A 27,859-nucleotide genomic window follows, 5' to 3' on the forward strand; every position below is an offset into this window, starting at 1 on the left:
GAGAATGAGAAGTTATTTAGCCTGGTAACTGAATATTGCCAGGAGACACAAAAGCACATTAAGCAAAGGGAGATTTATACTAAACACTCAATCCCAGAATAATATACTACTTGGTGATGTGAGCAAGCTTGTGGAAATTGGTTGAGATGTTTAAAATACCAGAATAGTAAAATTTGCATTTCAAGTAAATATTTCTGCAAGGGCAGAAAATAATAAATAAGAACAAGAAAAGGACCCAAATTGTAGCCAAGGAACTAGTCTATGGGAGAACTGAAGCAGTAGGTTGTATGTCAGTTTCTGGCCTGAGAGCTTCTTAGGGTTGAGAGAGTAAAAGGAAATGATGGCAGGATCCCTGGGTTAAGAGCAGCCAGGCAACGTGAACAGAAAGAACTGGGGGGAAAAAAGGTGCCCCCATGGAGAGGGACACATTGGGGAAAAGGGAAGGAATGAAACAGAAGAAACTAAGTGCAATTTAGAATTTTGAAGCTCAAGATTCATATGATACATTTCATGCCTTGAAATGAGAAACTGCACTTGCTGAGATGAAAGAAATGGCATCGTATTGTGCTTGTGTCCACTGGGGGCTCTGTTGGTTGCTGAAACAATAACTCCACATGGTGAATAAATCCTTAGGACATGGCCAGAGATGGCCCTGTGCAGCCCTTCCACAGCAGAGTACTCAGCATACCTTTTCTTCCCCAGGAAAATAGTATTCTATTAGGATGGTTAAAAAGGGAGTGAATCTTTACGCCAGCTTCTCTTACAGAAATACTTAGCTGCTTTTCGATTTTTAGCTCCATTCTCTTAAGCCGTATGAAGGGTTGAATCTGACTTTAGTATTTGCTTGAATTTCTTAATTCAGTTCAACTAAGTCTCAGTTCCTTCAGGCTGCTATAACAAAAATAACAGAAGCGTATTTCTCACAATTCTGGAGGCTGGGAAGTTCAAGATCAAGGTGTCAGCCAATTTAGTGTCTGGTGATGGCCCACTTTCTGATTTATAGATTTTTTTCCCCCTTATGTCCTCACATGGTGGAAGAGACAAAGGACCTCTCAGGGGTCTCCTTTATAAAGTCACTAATCTCATTCACCAGGGCTCCATCTATATGACTTAATCAACTCCAAAAGCCCCGCCTCCAAATACTTTACAGATTGAATTTCACCATGTGAATTTTGGAGAAGCAAAAAGATAACTCAACCATTTAATGAGTGCCTAATCTGTGCCAAATGCTATGCTAGTTTGAGGGGATGTTATGAGTAAGGCATGGTCCCCTCAAAGCTTACAATCTGAAGTTTTGTAACCATCCCTAAGATTATCCTTGTTCTCTCTTTCTTCTACTGGCCTCTTTACCCCTCTGGGAACAAGGTTTATAGGAAACGTGGTGGTGGGAGGAAGAGATTCTAAAACATTCTGAAATCATCATTAACTATTTTCTCATAATAATCTACAATTATTCTCAAAATAAATAATACTGTCTTACTTTCTGTTTAACCTCTGCACTTCAAAATTTTAGTGAGCATACACCTATTTCAGCCTGCTAAATAAAAAAATAATGGTCAAATTTGTCATTAACCTTTAGGTTGTTTACACTCTACTAGGAGATTCTTAGCATCAAATTGTTGGCTTGGTTCTCAGTCCATAGATGCAAGTATACAGGAAACATTTTTTTTTCTTCAAACTCCAATCCTGCCCAGTTAATCGAAGAAGTTACCCTTTCTGAGATTTCTGTGTTATTGCCTACTACATTCCACTTCTATAACATGCACAATTAGATCCAGTCACTTGCTTGAATATTGAGAAGGGAAAAATACAGACAGGAAAAAAAATTAACCTTTTATATATAATACCCAGTTATATACTATAGACTAATTCTAAAGCATTTTCAGTAGAAGCATGTGCTAGATAATGTGCAGAATTTCAGAACCAAATAATGTTATAATCCTATAATGTTAATGTTATAATCTGTTTTTTGTTGGGATTGCAAAGTTTTTTCTGAAGTAGCAATATTGACAATTGAGAGAAGACTTGAAGCTTGAAGTATTCCAAACAGTTGTGTTATAGAATGTTATCAAAGAGGCCCTATATTCTACTGGGAGCCTAGTTAACAGGCTTAGTTGACATATTTAGACAGTAAATTTGTCTCTTTGCTGGCTGGCTGTTATGTTGATTTGGCCATCAGGGAATTTCCAGAAAATGAAAACAGCTTGTGGTATCTGAGCAGAGCTAATAATTGGTACCATTTAGTGTAGGATGACCAGGAACAAGATCCCATTATGGTGGCAAGACTGTTTTCTTTTACACTGTCCACAACTGCTCTATCCTAACCCAAGTAGCAGTGGAGGTTTGAAATATGGGGGTGAGGAGAGTTCAATTTAGCTAGAGTTAAAGTCCATGGATATGTCTGTTCAAGCTCTGACCGAGCTCTTTCTGTTGCCCAACCTCATTTCCTCTTCACTTTCTCTTTCTGCTTTTTCTTTTTCTCCCCCTCCATTTCCTCTTCCTTATTTCTCTCTCTGTCTCTTCTGGAAGAAAATCATTCAATCAATTATACTCCACATGAAGGGAAATTTAAACAAACTTGCTTACCTTGAGATTTCTCTACTAAAATGTACACATCCTACTTTGTAGATCTTTCCAAACAGGGCCTCCATATCCCTCATCCCAACTTTAAGCCAGTAACATTTAGCTTCCTACCCTAAGCTCCAGGTAACACAAAACACACCATCAGCAGCACATTCTCATGGATCTGACTCATGGCCTGACAGCCTCGATGACGACATAATTTGATACAGAGCAGAGAAACTACAACTGCAAGACAGGGTTTATCCCATGATCCTTGTGAACAGAATCTCACATAATGTGGAAAAGGGTAGTAGGTTCTCAAAAAAAGTCACTTCTTCTAATAATCACTTTTGTGTAAAAAGCACTTTGCAGCATAGTATAATTGATGCTGGTGCTTTACCCATATTCCTTCAAAGAGCTTTACAGCTTGCATATTTCTTCCCCGCTACCACTTTGTTCCAAACCCTTAACCAATGACTGATGGGTGTGGCCATATAAACACTCCAGCTCCTTGCATCATGGTCAGGACAATGTTAAAGTAGAACTTGGGCTATCCCCAAACCTTCTTGAAAGATTGAGCCAATGTTGCTCTCTGTGGGACTTAGCTTGGCACTGCACCCTGACTTGACTTCTTTCTCTTCCAGGTTCCATTTTTTTCACTCTCCTACCGGTTTTCCTGGGGACATTTCCTGCTCAATAACATTCACAAGACTTGTTGTCTGGGGGGCCTGCTTCTGTAAAATCTAATGTCAGACACAGTACATTGCCAAGTTACTGAAAAGCCATGCAGATGTATTGCTTTTAAAAAGAAAAATGAGGGGCTCTGCTGCATATTTTAGACTGTAAAAAACAATCGTGCAAACCTCTGTTTTTCAGGAAGAGAATTTGAAGGAGAAGAAGAATATCTGGAGATCCTCGGCATCACCAGGGAGCAGTCAGGCAAATATGAGTGCAAAGCTGCCAATGAGGTCTCCTCGGCGGATGTTAAGCAAGTCAAGGTCACTGTGAACTGTGAGTATGGCAGAAGCCAGCAGGTGCTATGTGCCCAGGGCACACCTCCACCTCCAGTGAGCTCTGAGGATCCCATTAGCAAAAAAGCACTGTATTTCAAGCAGCAAGCAAACACTCCTCTGGCCAGAGATACACATTTATACATTGAACACATCCAAGGGCAGGACTTGGCCTTTGAATTTGATAAATCAACTCTACCAACTCTAAATATAATCCATAATACATTCAACAATGCACTGTCTTTTACTCAGACTAAAGAATTAAGAAAACATGCAGACAGCACTAACATTTCCGACAGTCAGTATTCTGGAAATCAAGGTCATACTACTTTAGAAAAAGCAATAATTTGTATCTGCTTTAACTGGAATTTCCATCTTAATGCATTGTTTGTCAGAAGGGAATGACTTAGGATTATATTTTATCCTTTACTATTTAACTAATTGGTCTTGGGAACATATTTAAGTCACCGTGGTCAGATACCATGTGTCTCTGATGTCTAACAGGGATGCCTGATGAGTTAATTTTAGTTATCTATTTGTCCCAAAGTATGGGCATTAGAAAGAAAGATTTCACTAAGATGCATAGGTAAGTGGGCATACTTTGAACTTCTCAGATGAAAGGATTCTTAGATGTAGTTCAAAAGGGGGTGGGGGGAGGAATCATATGATGTGTGTCACCCAGCAAAGGAATAAAGAGAATTCGTTTAAACTGTTCAGTTAGGAGTGACTTTCTACATCATTCAAATTCAAGTTCCTACCTCACACAATTGTGGCTAGTGACAGGGACAAAGGGATGTTCTGACTACTCTTCCCCTCTATGTGTTAAACACATACACACCCTACATACACACGTAGGTATACATATATTCACAAACATCTTAACCTGTATTTTTATCCTTTATTCTGTAATGAATTACTTTCTGTCATATCAATTTCTCCATGCAGTTATCTGTGTGCTAGAGATTCTGTATAAATTCTTTCTGTTCTTCTCAACAACTCTGGCAAGATAGATATAATTGAATCCATTTTAGAGTTTGAGAAACTGAAGCCCAAGGAGGTAAAATTGCATATTTAAAGAAACTCAGAAAACAAAGGTAAGAAAAGGGATTCAGAATCAAGTCCACTTGATTCTAAAGCTCTTGGGAGGAAGAAAAGGAGAAGAAGGAATTTTCAGTTCTTCATAGGGACTATGTGCAGCATTGGGTTAAGGGATTCACATTTGTCTTTTAATCCTCATAGTCATTTAAAGCTAGGAGATAAGCATTTAAGCCAGGAGTCATAGCGCAACTGTACCTCCAGCTACTTGGAAGGCTGAGGCAGAAGGATCACCTGAACCTAGCAGGTCGAGGCTGCAGTGGCTGTGAGCATGACACTGCACTCCAGCCTGGGTGACAGACTCCAACTGAAAAAAAAAAAAAAACAGAGAGATAAGCATCATTAGTCTTACTTTAGAAATTTGGAAACTGAAGCTTAGAGAGCTGAGGAAACTTGCTAAAGGTGACCAGCCTGTGCTGGGATGCACTGTTACCTGGGGCCTTGTTCCAGCCTTGTGATCCTCTAAAACAAGCAGCAAAATCTCCTTCCCACCATACCTAGAAGAATCCAAAGATAAGACTCTGCTGTACTTCATGGCACTTATTTCCGAGAAGCAAGGGGCTGCATTTCATGAGCTCTGAAGTGCTTCTATCCCTAGCTGTCTTCAATTTTTTTACTAATAGAAATGCCAGTGTTACTATTCTTTTCTAGTGCTGGGTGTGTTTCAAAGACACATTAATGATCGCAACGTTGTAAAATGCTTTAGGACCTTTTTTTCACATGAAAGGCAACTTCTCTGGATGTTTGTATAAGTTTATAATTAGGTTCGCTTCTTTTATGTACACATAACCACGCCATCATCTTCCATCTCTTTCCTGACTTTTGGAGTCAAGATTCATTTTCTCTTAATTGACCTTCATCTTAATTAGATTTCTGAAAGTCCAACTATAGAGTACATAGAAAATATTTATGCTTCCATTGTGTGAAACATCAAAGTGGTCTGGATTGCAGATGGTTCCCAAGATCAAAGCTACCATCTGAGCCCTATTATTATTAGCACAATTAGTCTGACATTCCTCCTTTTTGACTGTCCCCAAAGTGTAATTTAGAACAGAAGAAAATAATTTTTAAGAAAATACTTATATGAAAATGTGAGCATTTGCTAGTGATGAGTGAGCTGCAGAAGAATAGAGACAGAGCTTTGAGATTCTAAAATGACACCTTGTAACAAATTGTGTGGAAAACTAGAATGAGTTTAGTCAAACAAACAGTAAGTTCTAACCAGCAGGACCTAGAACGTGCCTGACTTTAAACAAATTGCTCCATAAGTTTTTACTGAAGTAGGTGAAAAACTCACAGGAAAACTCTTTCCTCTTAAGATTCTCCAAACTTTTCAAATGATATGATCACAAATCAGGAAGAATATTCTAATGACAATTTCCTTTGAAATCACCTTTTTACCAAGACTTCCTAAACTGTATTTACATTATATTAAAACTAGTCATCCCACCAGTTGTCCTATTCAAACAATTCAGCTTACTTAAATATAGTTGCATTAACTAGATGAAGTCTCCAAGATTGAATTATGGAACTAGGTCTGCCTAGCAAGACTCTTGCATACAGAGAAATGTCCAGGATCATCTTTGCCACTTCGTCTACATCTGCCTGCTGTGAAATGTCCCATTGTTTAAAATGGTTTATCTTCCTTTTCAAAACAGAGGCTTTGGAATTCTGTCAGAGGATCAGGATGGCTAAGATTACTTCCTGAATAGATAATTGTAATGAACAGACCCTGAGTACTACTTTAATAAAAGAGAAAGAAAGAAAATCCAGTGCTGGTAACTTTCTCCCACCAGCACTTCATTGACTCATGTATTCAGTTGCCAAAAGATATTTGTTACAGGGCACTGAGACTGAAGCAGTAAACAAGAGACAAAACAGTTTCTTCTGTTGAGCTCATTATAGTCTCTCCTTTTACTTCTCTTGGATAACCCTTCTCCGCAGTAGCTCTACAGCATTGCACATAGCCATGTTTACATGCAAAATCTATTTTCTAAGTTCTAGGCGGTCCTGAAATTTACAGAAAACTAAAATATTCACCCCAAATCTCCTCAATTTAAACTCAGTAGAATTTATGCAATAGACAGGACTTTCTGTATCTTCCACAGCATAGCTGCTAATATAAGACTTGGGGCAATCTGTTCTTTCATTGCAGGTTCTAGGTGTAATTCTTCAATCCTAGTTATCATAGTACATTAAAAGTAACTACTGTACTTTTGAGTTTGTCTCACACTAGTGCCCAATATACCTAGGTTAATATCTAGCACATAGTAAATGTTTAATAAACACAGACTATTAAGTGTATTTTGACTCTTTCTGTACTGAATTTTTTGGCTATTCCTGGAGAAATTCTTCTCCAAATCTACTTACAGCTTTCAAGCCTGCCCCATGCTCCATTGACTGGCTAATGTTCCCGTCATCAGCCTTCCCACAACTCTCTCTCCAAACAAGTTCACAATGTCACTCTTTACAACTTCTTTTTCTTGTACTTGTCTTTCTCCACCTTGGTTTCCAGAGCTGACCAACCCAACCAACACAAATAGTGAGGGACATGGAATGTTGACATTTCTAAATGTAAGCTCTCCCTTATATTTGATAGCCATTTATTTAGGGGAAGCAGAGGTTACCACAGAGTACACAGTTGGGGCTCAAGATGCCTGTTGCCTCCAAATAATATATATGTGTTTTAACTGAGTTTTCAGTGTTTTGATTCAAAACTATGTAATGAGGAAACTTTGGGAAAATAACTACTCAATATGGAACCGGAATGACCATCTTCTCTAGCTATTCACAGCTACACCTATCTAGTCTCTATGCTGATCTTTCATTTATTCTTGCATTTGGGAAGGACACATGCTAATATTTATAAACCTGTTATGAGTTCTTCAGAAAAAATACCCAGAAAGAATCCAGAGTGCTATAATTTTCTACTGTAATTTCACAATATGGACAAGAACCATAGTTTTCTGAGTACCCTCAGAGTATCAAGACTATCCTAGAGATTTCATATCCATTCACTGGAATCACCATACCAACAGTGGCCACCCAGGTGGATTGGTCCTAGTCTGCTCCAGCAAGGAGAAACATTTACTTTATCACTGGCATCATTTAGTGTTGCTTAGTTTGGTTTTATTGGTACATTGTGATTTTTTTTTTAAAGACAACTTTAAGTCAACTTTAACTTATTATTGTTTCTAAGTTCTCTAGAGACAATGCCTTTTTTATAGCTTGTACCCTCCCTCTGCCTCTGTTGCCTTGTTTCACCACTGTACACTAACCCTGGGAGATAACTGATATCATTCCCATGTTGAGAGAACAAAAACAAAGCTCAGTAGATGTCATCATTCTCTGCCACAAGATCAAAGAACTTGTGAGTGGTAGACTTGGGCCTCTAACCCAGGTCTAACTCTGGAGTCCTCTCTCCTTCTGTGACACCAAGTAAAGAACTGTACAATAAAATAACAAATATAATCATTTTAGATGTTAACAAGTACTCTCATATGAATGGCTTTATTTGATATTTACATTAAACCTGTGAGATAGGTAGGCAGGTGTCATCATCTACATTTTCAAGTGAGGAGCTGCAGAAAGACATCATATCTATTGATGACAACCTAAATGGCACAGGTGGAAATTGAACCTGTACCTCCTGACTTCTAATGTAAGTTTATATCTTCCGTGTCCCTGCAGGCTGTGCCATTTTTGGTATCCTGGAAATAACAGAAATATGCAAAACTTACTATTCCAGCACAGTCTCCTGAATGACATATTTTCTTTTAGGAATAAATTGTTCTCTAAAAAGACTAATTTAAATAGAAGTACCAGGGAAGAGAGGTTCACAGAATGGATTTCAGAATATGATCAACCTGAGTTCAAATTCATACTCCACCAAATACTGACTATGTGATTTGGACAAGTTACTAACCCTCTGTAGGCCTCATTCAGAAAATGGGCTAGTAATACTTACCTCCTAGTGCTATTATTTAAATGAAGAGAACATCTAAAGAAAATATCTAAAGCCAGTAGAATGATGGCATGTAGTAAATGCCTATAAATTCTTGATTCCAAATTGTATTCTTTTATACTGTTATTCCCAGTGTTAGTGAGATTAAATGAATGACATTTTGTTTCCTGGGACTCTGTCATTGTTATCCTATGCATGTGGATTGAGAGAGTGTTGTCACTGGTGATGTCAGAAGAAGAAAACCCCATTAATATTTTCAGAACATGGAATTTTGAAGTAATAAAAACTGGAAAAGTCCTTTGCCAATTGTAGGCTATTCCAAAGTCACATAAAGAATAACAATGGGCCACTCTGTGCTGCATTTTTATGAAACCACATTTTTATTATAACCATATTTTGAGCAAGGACATCTATTATTTTAACTGCAACAGGCATGCTGCAATATGATTTGTGATAATCTTTCTTAGCCTCACCTATACAGAATTCATTACAAATGAATTTTGAAATGCTCATTCTAATAAGCCATGCAAGAATAGACTGGGACCATGGTGTCATTTGAGAAATATTAGGAACAATGAGCTCATTGTACATTTATCATTATTCATGGATTTACCCTGGTACAAGGAATCTAGGTTTTCAGAGAAGCAAGTGGTTGGCCATTGTAATTGACGAGAGCCATCTTGTCCTCTCTTGACCCAAGATTAATGCACTTATAAGTGCTCAACCCTAGTTTACTGCTAGCTTCCCCATGCTGGGGTTTTTGAGGGGCTAATAAATATCTTACTACTTAGTCACTCAGATTCCAAACTAAATTGAGAAGTAAAGGAGTAGTCTGGGAGATCTAAATGCTTCCATCTTTGGAGATGAATGTTATTAGGGAGAGCAGCTTAGTGTGGTCAACTTACATTCCCAGGTATGGCAGCCCTGGGCTGGGGTTGGCCTATCTTCATAAAAGCAGAAAGGATAGAGTCCAAGTAAGACTTCTAACATGGAGAAACAGAGGAGAACCTCAGCTTCCTGCCAGTAACTTAGCCCCAAGAGGAAAAAGGGAAAGAGATGAGCCAAACAGGCCCAGTTTCTTCTTCCCAAATTTCTCAATCAGAAAAATCATTTATTCCCCATGGATCCCAGGAGCAGTAGGTACACAAAATAAGCAACTGCTTTATCAAAGAAAACATACAGAGTTAGCAAGAACTCTGTGTGAAACTGTACAACTGGTGCTCCATTCCTGGTCCCATGGTAGAGGGACTTGAAGGCATCTGTGATGACAGTGTGATAGTGAGGTGCCACAACTATGAGCCCCAGAGGTGGTAATGGTAGCAAGTGTGAAATCTGGTCCAGGTTTGGGACAGGTTCAGCAAAACAATACTCATCATTAAGTATTTTTCAGCTATAACTGTGTGGTTCCAGAAACTCACAATCACTGGTTAAAACTCCTTTACAAGTCATGGAATTGAGCAAACAGGAAAAACCATAAGCAAAATTATCTCTCCAGCCAACATTAATGGGCCACTGTGCTGCAGACTGGCAGCTTAAGAACCTAATATAGTGAAAAGAAGTGAGGATAGGAAACTAATATCACCCAGATGCCCAAGTCAGAAACCTAACTGTTATCTTTTAAACATTCTTTCTTTTTCTCCCCCTTCACATCTAATCTATTGCTAATCTTCTCTATTCTGAGGTCTCATATATCTCAAATCTCCCCATTGTTTCCCAGTCTCTTTATCACCAATGTAGTTTAGGACATCCTCTGGATTCCTTCAGCAGCTTCTCAATGTGCCTCCCTGCCTTGGAGTCAACACTTCATAAATGAGGAAATTGAGGCAATGAGACTCTGGGCAAAGTACTAAACTCTCGGGTGAGGAAGAACAATGACGGACAGGGCCTGGATTTGAGGTCCGCCCTATCAAACTATAAATCTAACCCCCACTCTTCTGTGTTTCAACCCTATTCTGATATATCCCCCACAACACCACTACCACTGGTCATTGCATTATCCTTTGAACTAATATGTTCTAATGAACTATGTAACCAATCATAGAAGGTAAAACTTTTCAAGGAATTGGTGGTGATCCTTTTAAGCTAGCTTCTTCTTTTAGAAGATGAAAGATGAAAGGTTTAAACTGGTTTACATTACCCAGGCCATAGCTCTGGTTAAGAGTAGAGTCAAAATCGGACCTCAGGTTTTCTGTTACTGACTGCTAATCCAGATTCTTAACCCATGGGAGAGATGAGTTCTAATTTGGTTAGTTAGCAATTTGAGTTAAGGGTATGAAAATATACTTGAATCATAATGATACCAACTGCCCATTTGTAAAGAATGGACGTTTTACCCGGGCTCGGTGGCTCAGCCTGTAATCCCGCACTTTAGGAGGCTGAGGTGAGTGGACTGCCTGAGCCCACGGGTTCGAGACCCGCCTGGGCAACTTGGCGAGACCTCATGTCTAAAATAAATTTTAAAAAAATTAAGCCAGGCTCAGTGGCTCAGCCTGTAATCCCGTGCCTTTGGGAGGCTGAGGTGAGTGGATTGCCTGAGCCCGTGGGTTCGAGACCTACCTGGGCAGCGAGACCTCATCTCTACAATAAATCAAAAAATCAGCCAGGCATGGTAGTGCATGCCTGTAATTCCGGCTACTTGGAAGGCTGAGGCGGAAGGATCACTGGAGCCCAGCAGGTTCAAAGGATAATGCAATGACCTGCGGTGGCCGAGAGCGGCCACTGCACTCCAGTCTGGGTGACAGAGTGAGACTCCAACTCAAAAAAAAAAAAAAAAAAAAAGAATGGACATTTTAAAACTAGAATTGTGATATTTTATCGCAGGAAGGGATGCTATAGATCATTAAAGTGTAGTGTCCTCTCATTTTATAGGTGATAAAACCAAGGCCCAGAAAGATAATGTGTATAATGCAAGGTCCACACAGCCAAGCCAAACTGAGATAGAATCCCAGGACTTTTAGTTTCCAATCCAGGGTTCTTTCCACTACATCTTATTTTGTGCTTATGTGAAAATAAGAAAAGTCTAGAGCAAGACGACAACAACAAAACCCTGCTCTGGCATGCCTGTTTACATACCATTGTTTTTTCAAAATTCTTTCCTAGCTGGATGCAGTGGCTCTCACCTGTAATTCCAGCACTTTGGGAGGCTGAGGCGAGAGGATTGCCTGAGTCCAGGGGGTTGAGGTCAACCTAGACAACTTGGCAATACCTCATCTCTAATATAATAATAAATGAACAAATTAGCTGGGTATGGTTGCTCATGCCTATGTAGTTCCAGCAACTTGGAAGACTGAGGCAAAAGAATCACCTGAACCCAGCAGGTCACGGCTGCAGTGGTTATGAGTGTGCTATTGTGCTTCAGCCTGGGCAACAGAGTGAGACTCCAACTCAAAAAACAAAACAAAACAAAACAAAACAAAACAAAACTCTTTCCTCTCTGACCCATTCCATGGGTTAGGAATCAAAATTAGCAATTGGGAATAGGAAACCCAAGGTCTGATTTTGATTCTACGGTTAACCAGATCTGTGACCTGGGCAGGCATCTCTACCAGTTTGAGTCATTTCTTTCTCATCTTTAAAAAAAAGGAACTAGCTTAAACTGATCATGAAAGTTTCATTTGAAAGTCTTTCATTATATGATTTAAACATTTCCAAGCTGATTGGAAAATAAAATGGGAAAGGAAATTGTAGACAAACCTGATGCTTTTGTATATCACTTTTAACTCAGAGGATAAGAGTTTTCTACAGATGGAAAACTTGGAAAATAGTTTTCGAACATGAAGACAAAATCTCAGAAACAAGGAAGATGGACCAGGTGCTGAAGAGCAGGGATTTAAATTAGTTTGTATGCTCAAGTTCGCTTCACTCATTTTCCTAAATACGTTTTTTCCTCTATTGTCTAAAAAGATTGTTTGAGCCTATTTTTCCCATGTGTACACAGCCAAGTTGCCATTTTCTGGCAAATGACCTTTGGACAGGAAAGTTCTTCTCTGCTGGAAGGTACACAACCTGCACACACACAGCGGCATTAAGCACGGGAGTTTAAGTCTACAGTCCTGTCACAGTCATGTAGACCTGTAAACACTTGTTCCACCCTCAACACTTAATTCATTGTCTGAATGAATCATCGCAAATTAGAACATCAGATGTGTTTCTGAGCTCACTTCAAGCCTATAATAATTTTTTAGGCTCATTCCTGGGCATAACAGTCAAGTGTGCAGCTGTCAGAGAGAGTAGAAGACTGTCACATCAGGAAGTCTTCTGTGCACTAGCATTGAATTCAAACTGCACCTCCGCACATAAAAGCAAAGTTTACCTGGGTCATAATGATAAGAAAACACATAAGAGAAAAGAAGATAAATCACCTTATACTTTGTTTGTTTGTTTCTGAGTTCTGGAACAATATCAAACCACACTTGCTGGGAGGAATTTAGCTCTCTGTTATTTTCATTAGACTCCTCAAAGCCATCTCAGTCTATAATAATGATGATGATAATAATAGTAATAAAAAAAACAAAAATGGTCAAATTATACATCTAAATTCCAAAACCCTTTGATAGCATCACTTAATTCATGAAAAGAAAAAATATATATACAAATATTAGCAATCTGTAGTTGGGATAACTGATGATCTACTAGAGAAGGGAAAAAGAAATATAGGTTCCAATTTTATAAAACCCTGTTAAGAATCATATTTAAGTAAACCAAAGCTGTGCTTTCAGTAATCATCTCTTATCTGTATTTAGTTTTCTAGTGATCAATCCCATTCAGCTGATCACATAATTCATGTAAATAGAGCTGTAAGACTGTTCCTTTCCTACCTGTGTCCAATCAAATTGTCCTTAATTCTTTTTTTTTTTTTTTTGAGTTGGAATCTCACTCTGTCGCCCAGACTGGAGTGCAGTGGCCACTCTCGGTCACTGCAGCCTCGACCTGCTTGGCCTCCGGCGATCCTTCCACCTCAGCCTTCCAAGTAGCTGGAACTACAGGCGCACACTACCACGCCCGGCTAATTTTTGATTTATTGTAGAGATGAGGTCTCACCAAGTTGCCCAGGCGGGTCTCGAACCTGCGGGCTCAGGCAATTCACTCACCTCAGCCTCCCAAGGCGCAAGGTTACAGGCTCAGCCACCAAGCCCGGCTAATTCTTTCTTGAGTGGAAATTCTGGAGCACTCTCTGATTGTGATATAAATCCGTGTGCTTGTCCTTCCTACAGATCCTCCTACTATCACAGAATCCAAGAGCAATGAAGCCACCACAGGGCGACAAGCTTCACTCAAATGTGAAGCCTCGGCAGTGCCTGCGCCTGACTTTGAGTGGTACCGGGATGATACCAGGTATGTTCCAAACCTATCATGTCCCACTTCTTCACTAGGTGGGCCTGAAGGTACCAGAAGTCCCATGACAAAACCAAGCCAGCTATAATGATGTAGAACTATAGTTTAGAACTTTTCCTTTTTAATATATCTTTATCAAGTGCTCTGGAGCCTGTAGCTCTTAAACTGAAGTCCCAAAGCACTCAGGTAAAATGTAAAAATGGTTCAGTTTGTAGTTTCCACCTACATGTCTCTCTTCCCTATAACAGAAACTCAAGGCCATTCCTGAGTTTTCTCTGCTGATTCTGATAATAAGATATTGTGCAATTAAAATGAGGAATGGAGCAGGGAACAACAAACTCTAAGCTACTTCCTTTCTCTCCTTTTCCTCCAATGTCAGGATGGGGAAAGAATTACTAAACTAAAATCTTCACTAGTATTTCTTTTTACTCTTCTTTTCTTTGAACTCTTAGGATAAACAGTGCCAATGGCCTTGAGATCAAGAGCACGGAGGGCCAGTCCTCCCTGACGGTGACCAATGTCACTGAGGAGCACTACGGCAACTATACCTGCGTGGCTGCCAACAAGCTTGGGGTCACCAATGCCAGCCTAGTCCTTTTCAGTAAGTATGACAAACCAGGGCAAACTGAAATCGAGTTCTTACATGGAAAACTTGAAAACTATGCCCTCATCTATTAAAGGTAAACTTATATAAAAATAAGGATATACTCATTGAATAAAAAATGCAGTGTCCTCAATCCATGTGCATAAGGAGAAATTTACAAACGAAGCAACATTTGTAAATATGTTACTTTTGATAATCGCCTTTTTTTGTTTTCTTTAGTCCATTTTTGTCCTAGTTGGTTAAGCTGAAAAACTATTCAGAGAACACAGATCTCTTTGGTGGCGGTCTCTTTAAGAGGCAGAGATGATGTAAGAGCCTGGAAATGGATAGCAGTTACAAAGTGACAGTGATAAGAGTGATTGAGGAAGAAATATTCAGTGAGAATGGATAAGGTGCTGGGAGAAGGGAGAAGCTGGAAAAAGAAAGTGTATTTTTAACAACACAAGAGGAAGTGTGGAATGAATGATTAAAACATAATATAAAATCTAAAGGAGGAAAAATGGTTGCAGAAAGGTTTCCATATGACAGTAGGAGACATTACTTTTCTGATATATTTTTGGAACAGAGATGGAAATGGTAGGAAAGATGAACATTTCTGAAGAACAGAGAAGATCCCAAAAGTCGACTGAGGAGGAGGCCGTCATTTTAAAGTTTCTGATGTTAGTAGCTCACCCCACCTTGGAATCTTGCCTTTTAGGAATATATTATAGTCAGGTCTCTGAGTCACCTGCCTTCATGGCTGGGTGACTATGAGCAGAGAAGCAAATGTCTCTGGGATACAGAAGGATGCAGAATGATATCACAGGAAAATGATAACATTTGGAATTGAAACAAGCAAAACAAAAAAGTTAACCCATATTGAGTCAAAGTTCATTTGGATGGACTAAAGAGAAAAAAAATCCAAAAAAATATACCATTATTTTGGAAGAACAAACCACTAACAGGTTTGTTTGTTTTTTCCTGTACAGATTCAATTGGAAAAAACTAGAAATACTATGACCCTCTTGCTTTATTCCATTTGGATGAGCCTTTAAGAAAAAAAAAACAGATTTTAGAACAAAAATCAATTTAAGTGAGAGTTCTCTTGAAATACAGTGGTAAAGTCATTTAAAAACTGTTCAAGATCCAACTCCACTTATCAAAAACAACAACCACAAACTACTCCAAATTTGGCCTTCAGTTTCTCATTCATAACTCTCATTGACTTCAGTCTGTGACAGTTTGATGGGACACAACTATACTAATGCTGCCTCAATATGAGGTTTAAAATTCATAACCTGTTTACTTGTCTCCAAAGACCAAACATCAGTATTCTTTGCTTCAACTAGAGATATTAATATCCCCGAGATACTTGAGAAGATATTTATTAAGAAAGGTAGTTAATTCATTCCTAACATTAGGGATTCCATAATTAGGGAGGAAAACCAGCCTCAACTATGAATTTGAGATTCCAACAAATCTAAGGTGACCTGGTTCAGTAGGACAACATATACTTAACAAGAAAGCTTTATAGAGATTCAAACATAGAAAATGGAACAATTAGATTAGTTAGAGAAAGTGAACAATTTTACATTTGCGTTATGGCATTTTTTTCCTCCCCCACCTAGACTAAGTATGCTAATAATATATTTCAATTAATTAATAAAAATTGTCTATAGACTAAGAGAAGGCAAAGGAAAGAGGTGGAATGATGGAATATTTGAGTAGAGAGAGTGAGCATGGACTAGGTCAAAGACAATGGAGATACGGCCAGAAGGCCTGGAAGGTCATCTCAAGCCCTATCATGCTGGTGCCCTATCACAAAAGTCTGTTGAAAGGACTTAACCCAGTAAAATTGAGAAATGTCAAGAATCTTACAGAATCTGTTTGTAAACTGAGAATCAGGGAATCAGGTTATTGTTTCCTGTTATACTGCCCTTTATGATTTGGTAGAAGTCATCCTTAATTACATATTTGGGAAGTACACAGTGTAGTGATTAATGATGTACTACTTCCCGGTGGGCCCACACTACCCTCTCCAGAAAAGCCCACACAGGCACTACTATGGGTCTACATTTAGCAGCATGCAGAGGCAACATATGCATCAACATTTGGCTTGGAATTGATTTCCCACCTTTATGTAAGGAAACATTAGGAGGTATGATACTTACTGAACAATAGAGCACAAAAGGTCATTAGGCTTTGAGGTGAAGAGGAGCTGTAAACATTGCAGAAAACTGGCAAATCTACTTCCCCATTTCTCAGACCCAAGGCTTAAGCTTGAACATTTTAAGGGAAAGCTCTGCTTCTTTTTGTAACTGGAATGGCACTCTTCCCTAGACCCCTACCACCAATTTGTTTGGAGAGGTGCATTGTTATGACTTGCATAGCTAGAACCCCAAGATGAGGCCCTATGGTAGCATAATTCACACAGGGCCAAAAAAGGAAAAAAAAAAAAAAAAAAGAAAGAAAAGAAAAAGAAAGGGAGGGAGAGAAAGAGAAAGAGATGGAGGGAGGGAGGAAACAGAAAGACAAAAGTGTGTGTGTGGGTACATTACCCACTACTTAGATTCAAAGTAAATGGGATTAATGGTGGGGGGGAGACACTAAGCAGGTGTCGGTGGTGGTACTTTTTCACAGAAGTGTCAGAAGGGGAGGCTGCTTGGGGGCTGGTGTCTAGGCCGCAGCCTTGACAGAAACACTGTGTGGCCAGCAGGGTGCTCTGCTGACCAAGCCAGTCGAGAGCAGAACAGGCAGCTGGCAAGCTGCTGCCAGCCAGAGGCAGCAGTAGGTAGAGACCCAACGCCAGAGCCCCTGAAGAGTTCACGATTATTCATCTTTGTTGGTGTGTCAGCACATTTGCAACCGTGTCCACCCCAGTGATGTGCTGACTTTTCACATGGTGTCAATTTGCGGTCACATACATATGTACCCTTCTCCACTCTCTATTCAAATATTGATCTCCAAAAGGGTCAAAATAATTGAACGAGAGTGCAAGAATACATTATATTCATAGAAATTTTTCCTAAGCCAGTGGAAGCATTCCTCTCTCAGTCATCTTGTTCTCCACACATTCTAGCACTGTTCCAAAGACCCAAACCACCTCAAGCTGTATAGCCAAAGTTATGCCTTTTAGATCTTTTTTTCATCCCTGGGCTAAGTGTTACCTTAAATAATTTTTGAATGTATTATTCCAATGGCACAATGTGTCAGGGCAAAGGATTCAGCTCCTTGATCCTTGTCAAACAGGAAAATATCTATCATATGTGTGAAGACTTGAACTTTGAGTGATGCCAAGAGAAGTTCCTTTGTCTGCATGTCACATCACAGATTCTGCTTTCACACTGATGACTGAACTGAACTTCACTAATAAACATAATATGTTTATTTTATCTCGTACTCATGTTGAGTTAGTTTTTCTTTTGGTTTGTTTGTTTTTTTAATGTTTTGAGACAGAGTCTCACTTTGTTACCAAGGTTAGAGTGCAGTGGCACAATCACAGCTCACCGCAGCCTCAAACTCTGCACTTGAGTAATACTCCCACCGCAGCCTTCTGAGTAGTTGGGACTACAGGTGTGCATTGCCACACCGAGCTTTTTTTTTTTAAGAGACAGAGTCTTGCTGTGTTGCCCAGGCTGGTCTCAAATTCCTGGCCTAAAGCAATTTTCCTGTCTCAGAGTGCCAAAGAGCTGGAATTACAGGTATGAGCCACTCCACTTGGCCAGAGTTAGTTTAAACCAATGGATATAAAGGAAGAATAAGGGTGATGATTTAAATGTTGTCATTTTTTCTCAAGTGATTGCTTACAAGGTAGCAGCAGTATGTACTGTGCTACATGCTTCATATACGTGATCATATACGTGAATTGTCATAACGACCCTACTATGTACTCATGTTTTTCTTTTCTTTTTTTTTTTTTAGAAAGTAGGATTTATCTACAAAAAAGCTCCCATAGTAGGAGGGGACCCGAAGGGGCTGTCCTATGTACTTATGTTTTTCTAATACACAAGAGGTTTAGTGTCTAGTGTAACTAAGTAAAGATGAGCTTGGGACTTAAATTTGGCTACTCTAGTTCAAGACTCCAGACTCTAGACTCTAGACCAACACATTATCTGCATTTGTGTAAATGGGCAAAAATGTTAGAAGATATGTTTTGTAAGTTTGTAGGTGAGCAGACATCTATTTTTTTCTCCTTTTTTTTCTTAGTGAGGTCTTTCCAATGACTTTGTACAGCTCTATCCCTTCCCACTCAAGAGCACTATATCTGCCACCTCCATTTCCTCTTGCCCACAGTAGCCTGGGTCCACCAGAGTAATTACACTATTGGTTTATCTTTGCATGTTGAAGTTCTCAACTAATATTCCAGCCTAGTGGCGAGCGGTGGGCTCTAGGAGGAAAATATTCCCACATATTAAAAGACAGTTCTACTGATCAGTTACCATATACTTTAGATAAATGTATGGATTACTAAGGTATTTTGAGGCTATTGAGTACAGAAGAATAAACACACAAAGAACTCTACACTGGGTCTTGCCACAACAGTGTGTAGGAGGTGTTTTTAATTTTTTTTTTAATTTTAAAATATCATTAACTTGTAAACCTATAGTTGACTAAATTTCAAGTACTACCTAAACAATTCAGCATTCAACAAGGTTTTTTATAATGAGGGTCTCTCCCTTTTCTTTACAAATCATTTAAAATTATTATCTGAAGGGCTTGGTGTTTGAATATACACTGCTTGATGATGCTGCTTAAGACTTGGCAAAGCCTTTTAACCAGCTACTTTTAGATGTCCCATAATAAAACAACTGGAACTGTTATCTACCCACGTGTATGAAAAATTAGCTGCAAATTCCTTAAATGAGCTCTCTGTGGATACAAAAGGAAATAGGTGGGGCACTGGGACTAGTTTCATTTCAAAAATAGGCATCCAATATGTTGATGTCCAGAAAGCCCGTTGAATCTTTGTAATATTCATAGGAAAGTAAAAGAAACTCACATCTGTGTTAACATATAACTTCGATGTACACACTCTACCCTCAACTCCAGTTTTGCCATTTAGATGCCCTTAATTCAAAGGGTTTTCTTTCTTTCTTTTTTTTTTTTTTGAGTCGGAGTCTCACTCTGTCGCCCAGACTGGAATGCTCCCGGCCACCGCAGCCTCGATCTGCTGGGCTTCAGCGATCCTTCCGCCTCAGCCTTTCAAGTAGCTGGAATTACAGGCATGCGCTACCAGGCCCGGCTGATTTTTTGATCTATTGTAGAGATGAGGTCTCGCTGCCCAGGAGGGTCTCGAACCCGCGGGCTCAGGCAAGGGTTTTCTTGTAAAGTGTTAATGCCCCTTTAGTTGCTTCCCAGCAGAACTAGCCCCCTCCTACCCCCACTTTATTTAGCAGGTTAGAAACTAAAGCTCAGAGTCAAAGGACTTGCTAAAAGCCACTGCATATAGTACTAGGGCCAACCTTAGAGTTCTGTTCCTAAAGCCTCCCAATCAGTTGCTAAGCATGTTGACCTCCTCAGGGATAAGCAGCCAAAGGAGAAGCACACAGCACATAGCACTATGGTTTCTGCTCTCCTCTATTTTTGAAAATCAAAAGTCGGGACATTTTCATTTTAAGCGGTATTTACTTCACTTGACACTTTTTACAGGAACACACAAACCCTGGCATAAACTATAAAACAACAGCAGAATGATGGGGGAAGGATAAGAATTAAAAAGTGGGAGAGGGAAGCTTCTAAGAAAAGATAAGTCAATAGGGTGGAATTAAAAGAATGAGAATCATAATGGGGCGGGCTAGGCCTAAATTGATGATCACAGGGTCAGGGTGGAGCTAAGATGGTAATAGCAAGCTGAGTAGCAGTTGGAAAAGCAATGAAGGGAGGGTGGGTGAGATGGCTCAGCAATATAAATGGTCATGTAGAAATGAGGGCAGAGTGCCTATACCCAGCTGGGAACAGTGTGATGAGAAAATATTAAGCTGAGTCATTTAAACAGTCTGAATAATAATAGTAATGATAAAAAGAAAATACAGTAGAAAGAGTATAATAAGGGACAGTGGTCTCCAACTGCTACATAAATACTGAAAGCAGTTTAGCTATTTATTTTCAAAGCTGGAAACTTAATACCAAATAGTAAGTAAAGATTTAAGCCATTTTTCTACTTGACACTTGTGTAACTAAGACACAATTGTTCACTGGGCTATTATTGACCTGCTGCCTCTTAATGGACTTAGGAAACTTTCACATTTAAGCTACAGCTTTCAGCCAAGCTAGGAAATAGCTCACACTGCAAGGAGACTGAGTTTTCTCAGTATCCAGATATATCAAGTGCCCAAAGTCTGGGTAAAATTTACTCCTCCTAAGCTTATGGTACAAGATGATAGGCAGGTCAAATGTGAATATGCACATATGCTTATATGCTTTTCTCTGTATAATTTTGATTTGTGTTGGTTTTCATTTCTCACTGGTCTTTATTTAATGTAGAAACGTGGAAAAGTGTGGGCTAATTATGTTACACCATAATGTTTGGCAGTAGCAAAGAATGCATTCTATCTCTAACATTGTCACTTTCTGAAAGAGCCTTGGAAGAGGATCTAGAGTTAAATTTGGGTTTTTAATGAGGTAAATGATGAAAGGGTACCTGAAAGCCTGAACTCTGTCAGCACATCAAGTTGTCAGTAGCTAGGTAGGAGACTTTGAGAAACTTTTAAGCTAAAATTCCAATGTTCAAAAGAAAAGCACTTCTTATTACTCAGCGGGATGTATCATCAAGTAACTTTGGTTGATCAAATTTCGGATAAGATTGTATTATAAAAAGAGGCGGAGATTAAGGAATAGACTAAAAATCAAATTATATCATGCCAAGAAACTTATTACCTTGACATTACTCGTGAACTGGTATCAGTAATGTGGAACTAAAAACCTGAGGGAAAAGTTGTGTTAGTATTTCCCTAAATGAATTTTCCAGATGTTTTGCTAAATCTGATATGAGCTGTCAGGTTTAGGGAGAGGAAAGATGTCCATAGCTACCAAAAGTCCATCTGTCATGAGCTAAAGAGACAAGAACGTAGACCAATATGCACCACCTTATTTGATCACTACTATTAGCACCCTCAACTCCAACTCTCTAAAAGATCTAAAATCTTGGTGGTGATTTTTCAGTGGAGGGTAACATCCTGTTTGTAGGGTTATCACAATTTGCTGTTGTCCCTCTCTTTTAATTTTTTGTAATTTTCCTTTTAATAATAGCTTTCTCTTGATACTTTAGTGTTAACAGGAGGGCCAGACAAATGTTTTATGGGATATATGATCCTGTAAGCATGGAAATTCATCTGTTTTATAATTGTTTGAGTAACTAAACATGAGAAAGATATATATATATATGTGTATGTATATATATATATATATATATATATGTAAAATCTCCATGATGCTTACTATTTTTTCCCCTTTAGAGCGTGTTTTACCCACAATTCCCCACCCCATTCAAGGTCAGTATGATTTTTATCACTGTAGCTCTGTTGCTGGGTCATTCTCCATCACCTATAGTGTGCACACAAAGGGGAAAAACACATTCACAAAATTCATATATAATATAAATCATCTTTTTTCCTTAAACCTTCAAAAGAAAGTCAATCAGTTGCCCTCACATCAGTTGATGGGCATGTAACAGATATGTCATCTGACCTAACTTCAAGTTGGTCAGCAGCTGGGAAGACAATATTAACCCAGAAAACATATTTTCTAAAATCACTATTGCATCTAACTATGAACTCACATATTTGGAACACAGCCAGTTAATTTCTTTAGTCCATAAAAATACAAATCCTCTGACTGACTACCCTCAGATCTGGACGTTTATACAATCTGAATCTGAAGTTACTGGTATTACTTGTAAAAATGAATATATATATTGCCAAAGGTTAACTCAACCAGATTATAACAAGGACATTACATTTTCTTAAAATCTTGGCCAATTCATGTTAATTTTTTTTTCCTTTTAAATATAACTATCTTAGAAAACACAAATAAAATAGACATTGTGTATTCGTTTTCATAAAATTTCCTGCACACTCAAATTAAATTTTACCTCCTACATCACATTTAGATGCAAGTTGCAGCCATGACTCTCTAGCTTAAGGCTATTTAAAGGCAAATTGGCAAATAAAATTAAAACAATATAAAAAATCTGAAATGAAACCAACCTACCATTGAAATTAAATTCCAGAAAAGTGATTTGCAAATAGCACTCAAAGACCTGAGAAAAAATGGAAACTAGGCCATGCGGGGCCTACTGTGGAAAAAATAAATCCAATTAAACAAGATTATCATACACACTATAAAGGAAATGTGCTGAGAATTAAAGGTAGAAAGCTACTGTTTTATAAGTTTGAAGATGAATCATGTTTCATTAACACTTGTCCAAACTAAAAATTAGAGCAAAATTGTGTGTTGATATTCAGTGTCAATAATGCAATGTTTTGCATGTATATATGTAGTCCCATATATATGCAAACTTATTTTAATTATATTTGAAATAGGAATTGTAAAGTTTCAAGGATCAACTAGACAGCTTAATAAAAGAGTTATTCTTAACTTTTAAAAAGAGTTCAAACTATTTTTAGTGTGAAATTTTAGAAGAACTCTTTTCTAAAACAATGAAATCTGTTCCTAATCCCAGGCACTAAAAATAAGACTGTTAAAATGTGCCTGTTGTATAGACTTGACATGAAATTTACTGTTCATGGACACTATCCCATTTTGAATTCCTGGCATGCCACAATTATTTTAAGACATTTATACACTGGTGTTGCTGTAGAGATTGACACCATTTTATCATGTTGCCATCTTGCAAATATCTTGATATGAAACACATGCATACACATTTGTCCCAATGGATAGCATTTTCAAAGAGGCCATGCCCCATCCACTGCGACTCTAAGTATCCTTTGTGTGGGAGTTCTGTAGCCACAAACTCAAATATTTATCTGATCATGCATTATGATATATGTAACACTGAACAAAGTGAAGCCAGACACTGTTCACAAAGGACAGCTGTCAGATATTAAAAAACAGTCTGGACTAGGGATGGAGCATGTGGGATTTTGTTGAACCTTATATTTCCCACAAACTGAATTGTTGATTGGAGAATGACCCTAGTTTGATTTTACATTATAGGTAGACTGTAGTTAGTTTTTTTAGTTTCAATAATTCTTAGCGAATATAGTTTATCTTACTACTAATACTTTGGGCTTCTGCTAGTGGAAACTGAAAAGCTGTTCATTGAGTCTTGGGATAGCTGGTGTGAGAGGTTGCTATAGAAAGATAGTCCCCTTTTAAGTTCCCTACTCTTTATAACAACTTTAACTTCCCAGGGATTGAATAACTTTTCTTCTCCTCTTTCCAATCAAGAGGACAACCCATGTGAAATGCAGTTTCCTATGGAAGGAAACACTGACAATAGGATGCTAAACCCTTCTTATGGTGTCAATTGAGTACCCAAACATCTATGAAAAGCATGCCTCACTGTGGTCATAACTATAGTGCAAGACACCTTCATTTAATTAAATATCACATATTGTCATCATCTATGTGAAATCCTAAATTTCATCCCTCAAGTATTAACGTGTCTCTTAGCAATTGGCTGATAAAAAATGGCCTGAAGCATTTTGAATCAGTTAATTTCCTTAAGGTGTTCTGAAAGTGGGAGAAAGCCATAAAGATGCTTTTCTGGCCCCTCATCATGCAGAAGAGAACTTTCTCTCCTAAGTTTTTTTTCATTTCAGCTGTTTCGTTGTTAATGTCCCTCATCAGAGAGTCCCCCCTCCTTGCCCCACTCGACAGGGCTCATCAAGCTGACTGGGTATGCACAGCAGTCGCAGCAGGAATGCAGTCCTAAACCCCTGCAAGCTGTGATTAAACAAAAACAAGGCCCAATAAATCAAATGCATTTCCCCTGGGTTTCCTTCATCATATTGCTTGATTTTCTGCAGTGATAATAATAATACTGGAATTACACCAAAAGGTAATCTGTATTGGCTGTGGCCAATCAGAAGTTTTCAAATGTCCTTTCCCCCTCTGCCCAAAACAAAACAAAACATTAAAACCAGCTTGCATCCCTGCTCCTTAGTTTAAAAGATATAAATAAAATAGTTTTCCATCCTTAATCTGTTTCTGATAGGTGTTTTTTTCCATTAATTTTAATTTAGGTTTATTTATTCTGAAATGAGTCCTGAATTGCATAAATTTACATAAATACATCTAACTCTATTGCGGCAGAAAATCCACTGAATTGTAAAATGAGAAAAGAGTCAGCTCCAGACATCTAAGGGAACTTTTCTCACTTTATTAGGCTCAAGTCATTTTCTGAGGCCCTGAATACGGGGCAAGGATAGCGTTTCTCCCCCTTGAGCTTACTAGAGCACCGTCTTTCTTCATAAATGAAGTGCACCCAGAGATGCCCTCACATTGAGAAGGTTCAGAATGAGGTGATAAAACCAGTCTCAGAAAGTTAAAATGAAGTGAAATAAGGGGAAAGGACAAGGACAAACAACCATTGTTTTGTTTATAAAACTCTCAAATGAAGAATTCCCTTGAATGTGGGGCTCTCCAGGCTCCTTCAGTCTATCCTTTTCTGATCACTGCCACTTTAAAAGAAAACAAAAAAACAAATCCTGGAATGTGTCTCACTTGTTTGCCTCCCATCTGATTATTTATCCCAAGTGAACAGCCTTTCCATTCACTAACCCCGTGTGGCAAGTGGGTTTGGGAAATGTTGAGATTATCTTCCAGGTTCAGGCATGGCACTGGGTTTGTTCACAGCTGCTTGCCATTCCGTCCCTGTTTTTCCATTGATAAAACGCATTGCACATGGCTGGGTTTGCATGATTAATACAGCTGTCCAAAGTTTTTTCTGAAAACAAAACAACCCCCTTCCCAAATTAAAGTTAAAAAAATAAAATGAAAATCCAAACCACAAACAAACCAGGCTTGCAGAAATCTGAAGTCAGCCCAGCACATTTCCTCCTGAAGGGAGACTGATGTTCATATGAGCCGTTTGACATCAGAACAGTTCAATTTTGTCTATGCAGGAGAAGGAAATACACCTGCCCTCACCTAGTACTCCCAGGAATGGATTCTTGGAATCAGACACCCATGTGATGAAAAGAAAAATGAGAGAAAAATCCAGAACATATCCTATGCTGTGACGATCACTGGGCAATTTCTAGAGTTTCATTCATTTACTGCAGGGTACCATCCTAAGTACTAGCGAAAAGACGCCTCTTTTCAGTTCCTTAATATAGCAGTATTTCACCTTGTCTAATAATGGTAATATTAACAATAATAACAATAGCTAACATACATAGTGAGCTTCTTATGTACCAATGGAGTTCCAAGGTATTTTGCATGTATTAACCCAATTAACCCCCAAAAACCCTAATAAAGTAACATACAACCTCTCCAACACTTTTTTAATGATCAAAAGACACCCAAATTTCAATCTACACCTTGCTTGCCCAGACACATGTATAAATCTATAATAAGTATAAATAACCATTATGTTTATATTCATGTTCATTAGATATGCATCTGTCCAGTGAATGTTAAACATTCACCTAATTTATTTTATGTTTTATAATGCTTATAATACATAAAACTCAGTTACTTTAATATCCATACCTTTTTACAAAGTCCATTTTCAAATATGCTTAACACAGAGAAAGATGTATACCCAACTCACACAGATTTATATGAAAGCATTCATCTTTTAAAAACATGAGCTGAGCTATCTGGCATTGGCACATCTAATTTCACACACTTATTCAGGCTGATTTACATACACACCTCTATTAATCATGGATAATTACTAGCATTGTTCTCTGTAATTCAGTTTTCCCAACTGTGAAATGGGAAAGAAATTATATTTTTCATGCCTACAAGCGCAAAGTGGTGTTTTAAATAACATACAAAAGAGAGCTTCAAGTTCCTAGAAAGAAGGCAGATTGAATTTAAAATAATCGTTTTCAGATACATATATTTCTTACAACTTTTAAAAGCACTGATATTTAGAGGCATACTTGTATCATATTGCATGGACATTAGCTAGATATAAGTTCAGAGTGCCTTTGTTATAATTTGATGTATTTTGGATTCTAAGGATGTCTGAAATGCCCATACTACTATGAAGTTTAAATAGAGAAGCATTCAAAGGCCAAATAAATTTTTCTTTATTTAAATCAGTATCCTAATATTACATTAAGAGGAGCTGCAAAATTGCACAGTTCCCTATTGTGTGCCGCCCCTACACACACACGCATACTCTCACACACTTTTAGTGGATGCCTATCATGTGCATTGCCACATCCTATTTATCCAAAGTCATCAGCCTAAAGGACCCAGGATTTTTGCTGGCCAAGGAAATAAAGCTTTTTAAACAGTGTTTCTGTTTTCTTGTTTGTTGGTTTTTAGGTTTGTTGTTGTTGTTGTTGTTGTTGTTGTTTTGAGACAAGATCTTGCACTGTCCCCCAGGCTGGAGTGCAATGGCACCATCATAGCTCATTGCAACCTCGACCTCCTGGGCTCAAGGGATCCTTCTGACTCAAGCTCCCAAGTAGCTAGAACTATAGGCACGTGCCACCACAACTGGCTATTTTTGTTTTAATTTATTTTTTATAGAGATGGGTTCACTATTTGTTGCCTAGGCTGAACTCCTGGCCTCAAGTGATCCTTCCACCTCAACCTCCCAAATGCTGGGGTTACAGGCTTGAGCCACCACAGCCACCTGCATTTCAGTTTTTAAATACATTTCTTCTTTCCCACTGAGTGGCAGAAACAAGGATTTCATTTCTCCTGCCAGAACTTAGGCAGCCATGTCAATACAAACCTACAGCGAGATCACTGGCCCGAATTAATGCACATGAAAAAAACTTAGAGACCTTAATACCCAATCCCGTGCCTCCTTTATTAAGAACAACAGTTTGATTTCCTCCCGATTTTCTTTAGTGATTAGAATCAAGTGAGATAATTGTATCAATATTTCCTGTGGAATCCACAGTTTACTTGTCAATCCAATGATTTTGCCCCAGCTGTAATAGGTGTGGTCTTCTGTGTCTTACCTCTCCCCACCTTTCTACTCTTCCTTTGCTCTGTTTCCTAAACTGTTCTTGTTCTCTCCCTGCTAAAATCTGCTAGCAAGGATAAATCCAAAATGTATTCACACCATTATTTAAATGTCCAACAGGGCCTTAGAAGTGGAGTTTCTCTCAGAATTTACATTTAGCTTCAAGCTAAATGGCTAAAAATCCTACAGTA

At 38.5% G+C, this 27,859-nt stretch overlaps 1 protein-coding gene across 1 annotated transcript in view; it reads left to right on the forward strand.

Moving 5' to 3' along the window:
- The first annotated feature begins 2,250 nt into the window (after positions 1-2,250).
- Positions 2,251-27,859, forward strand: part of LSAMP (limbic system-associated membrane protein) — a 44,284-nt gene continuing 18,675 nt past the window's right edge. Inside the window, exons 1-5 of the mRNA XM_021711145.1 lie at positions 2,251-2,356; positions 3,439-3,573; positions 13,845-13,965; positions 14,418-14,566; positions 22,003-22,038. Of these exons, the coding sequence (XP_021566820.1) occupies positions 2,251-2,356; positions 3,439-3,573; positions 13,845-13,965; positions 14,418-14,566; positions 22,003-22,038 (547 nt within the window). The remainder of the gene's footprint in view (positions 2,357-3,438; positions 3,574-13,844; positions 13,966-14,417; positions 14,567-22,002; positions 22,039-27,859) is intronic.

The sequence above is a fragment of the Carlito syrichta genome, unplaced genomic scaffold (genome assembly GCF_000164805.1).
Source record: "Carlito syrichta isolate Samal-C Ts95f unplaced genomic scaffold, Tarsius_syrichta-2.0.1 Scaffold301886, whole genome shotgun sequence".
NCBI classification, from domain to species: Eukaryota; Metazoa; Chordata; class Mammalia; order Primates; family Tarsiidae; genus Carlito; species Carlito syrichta.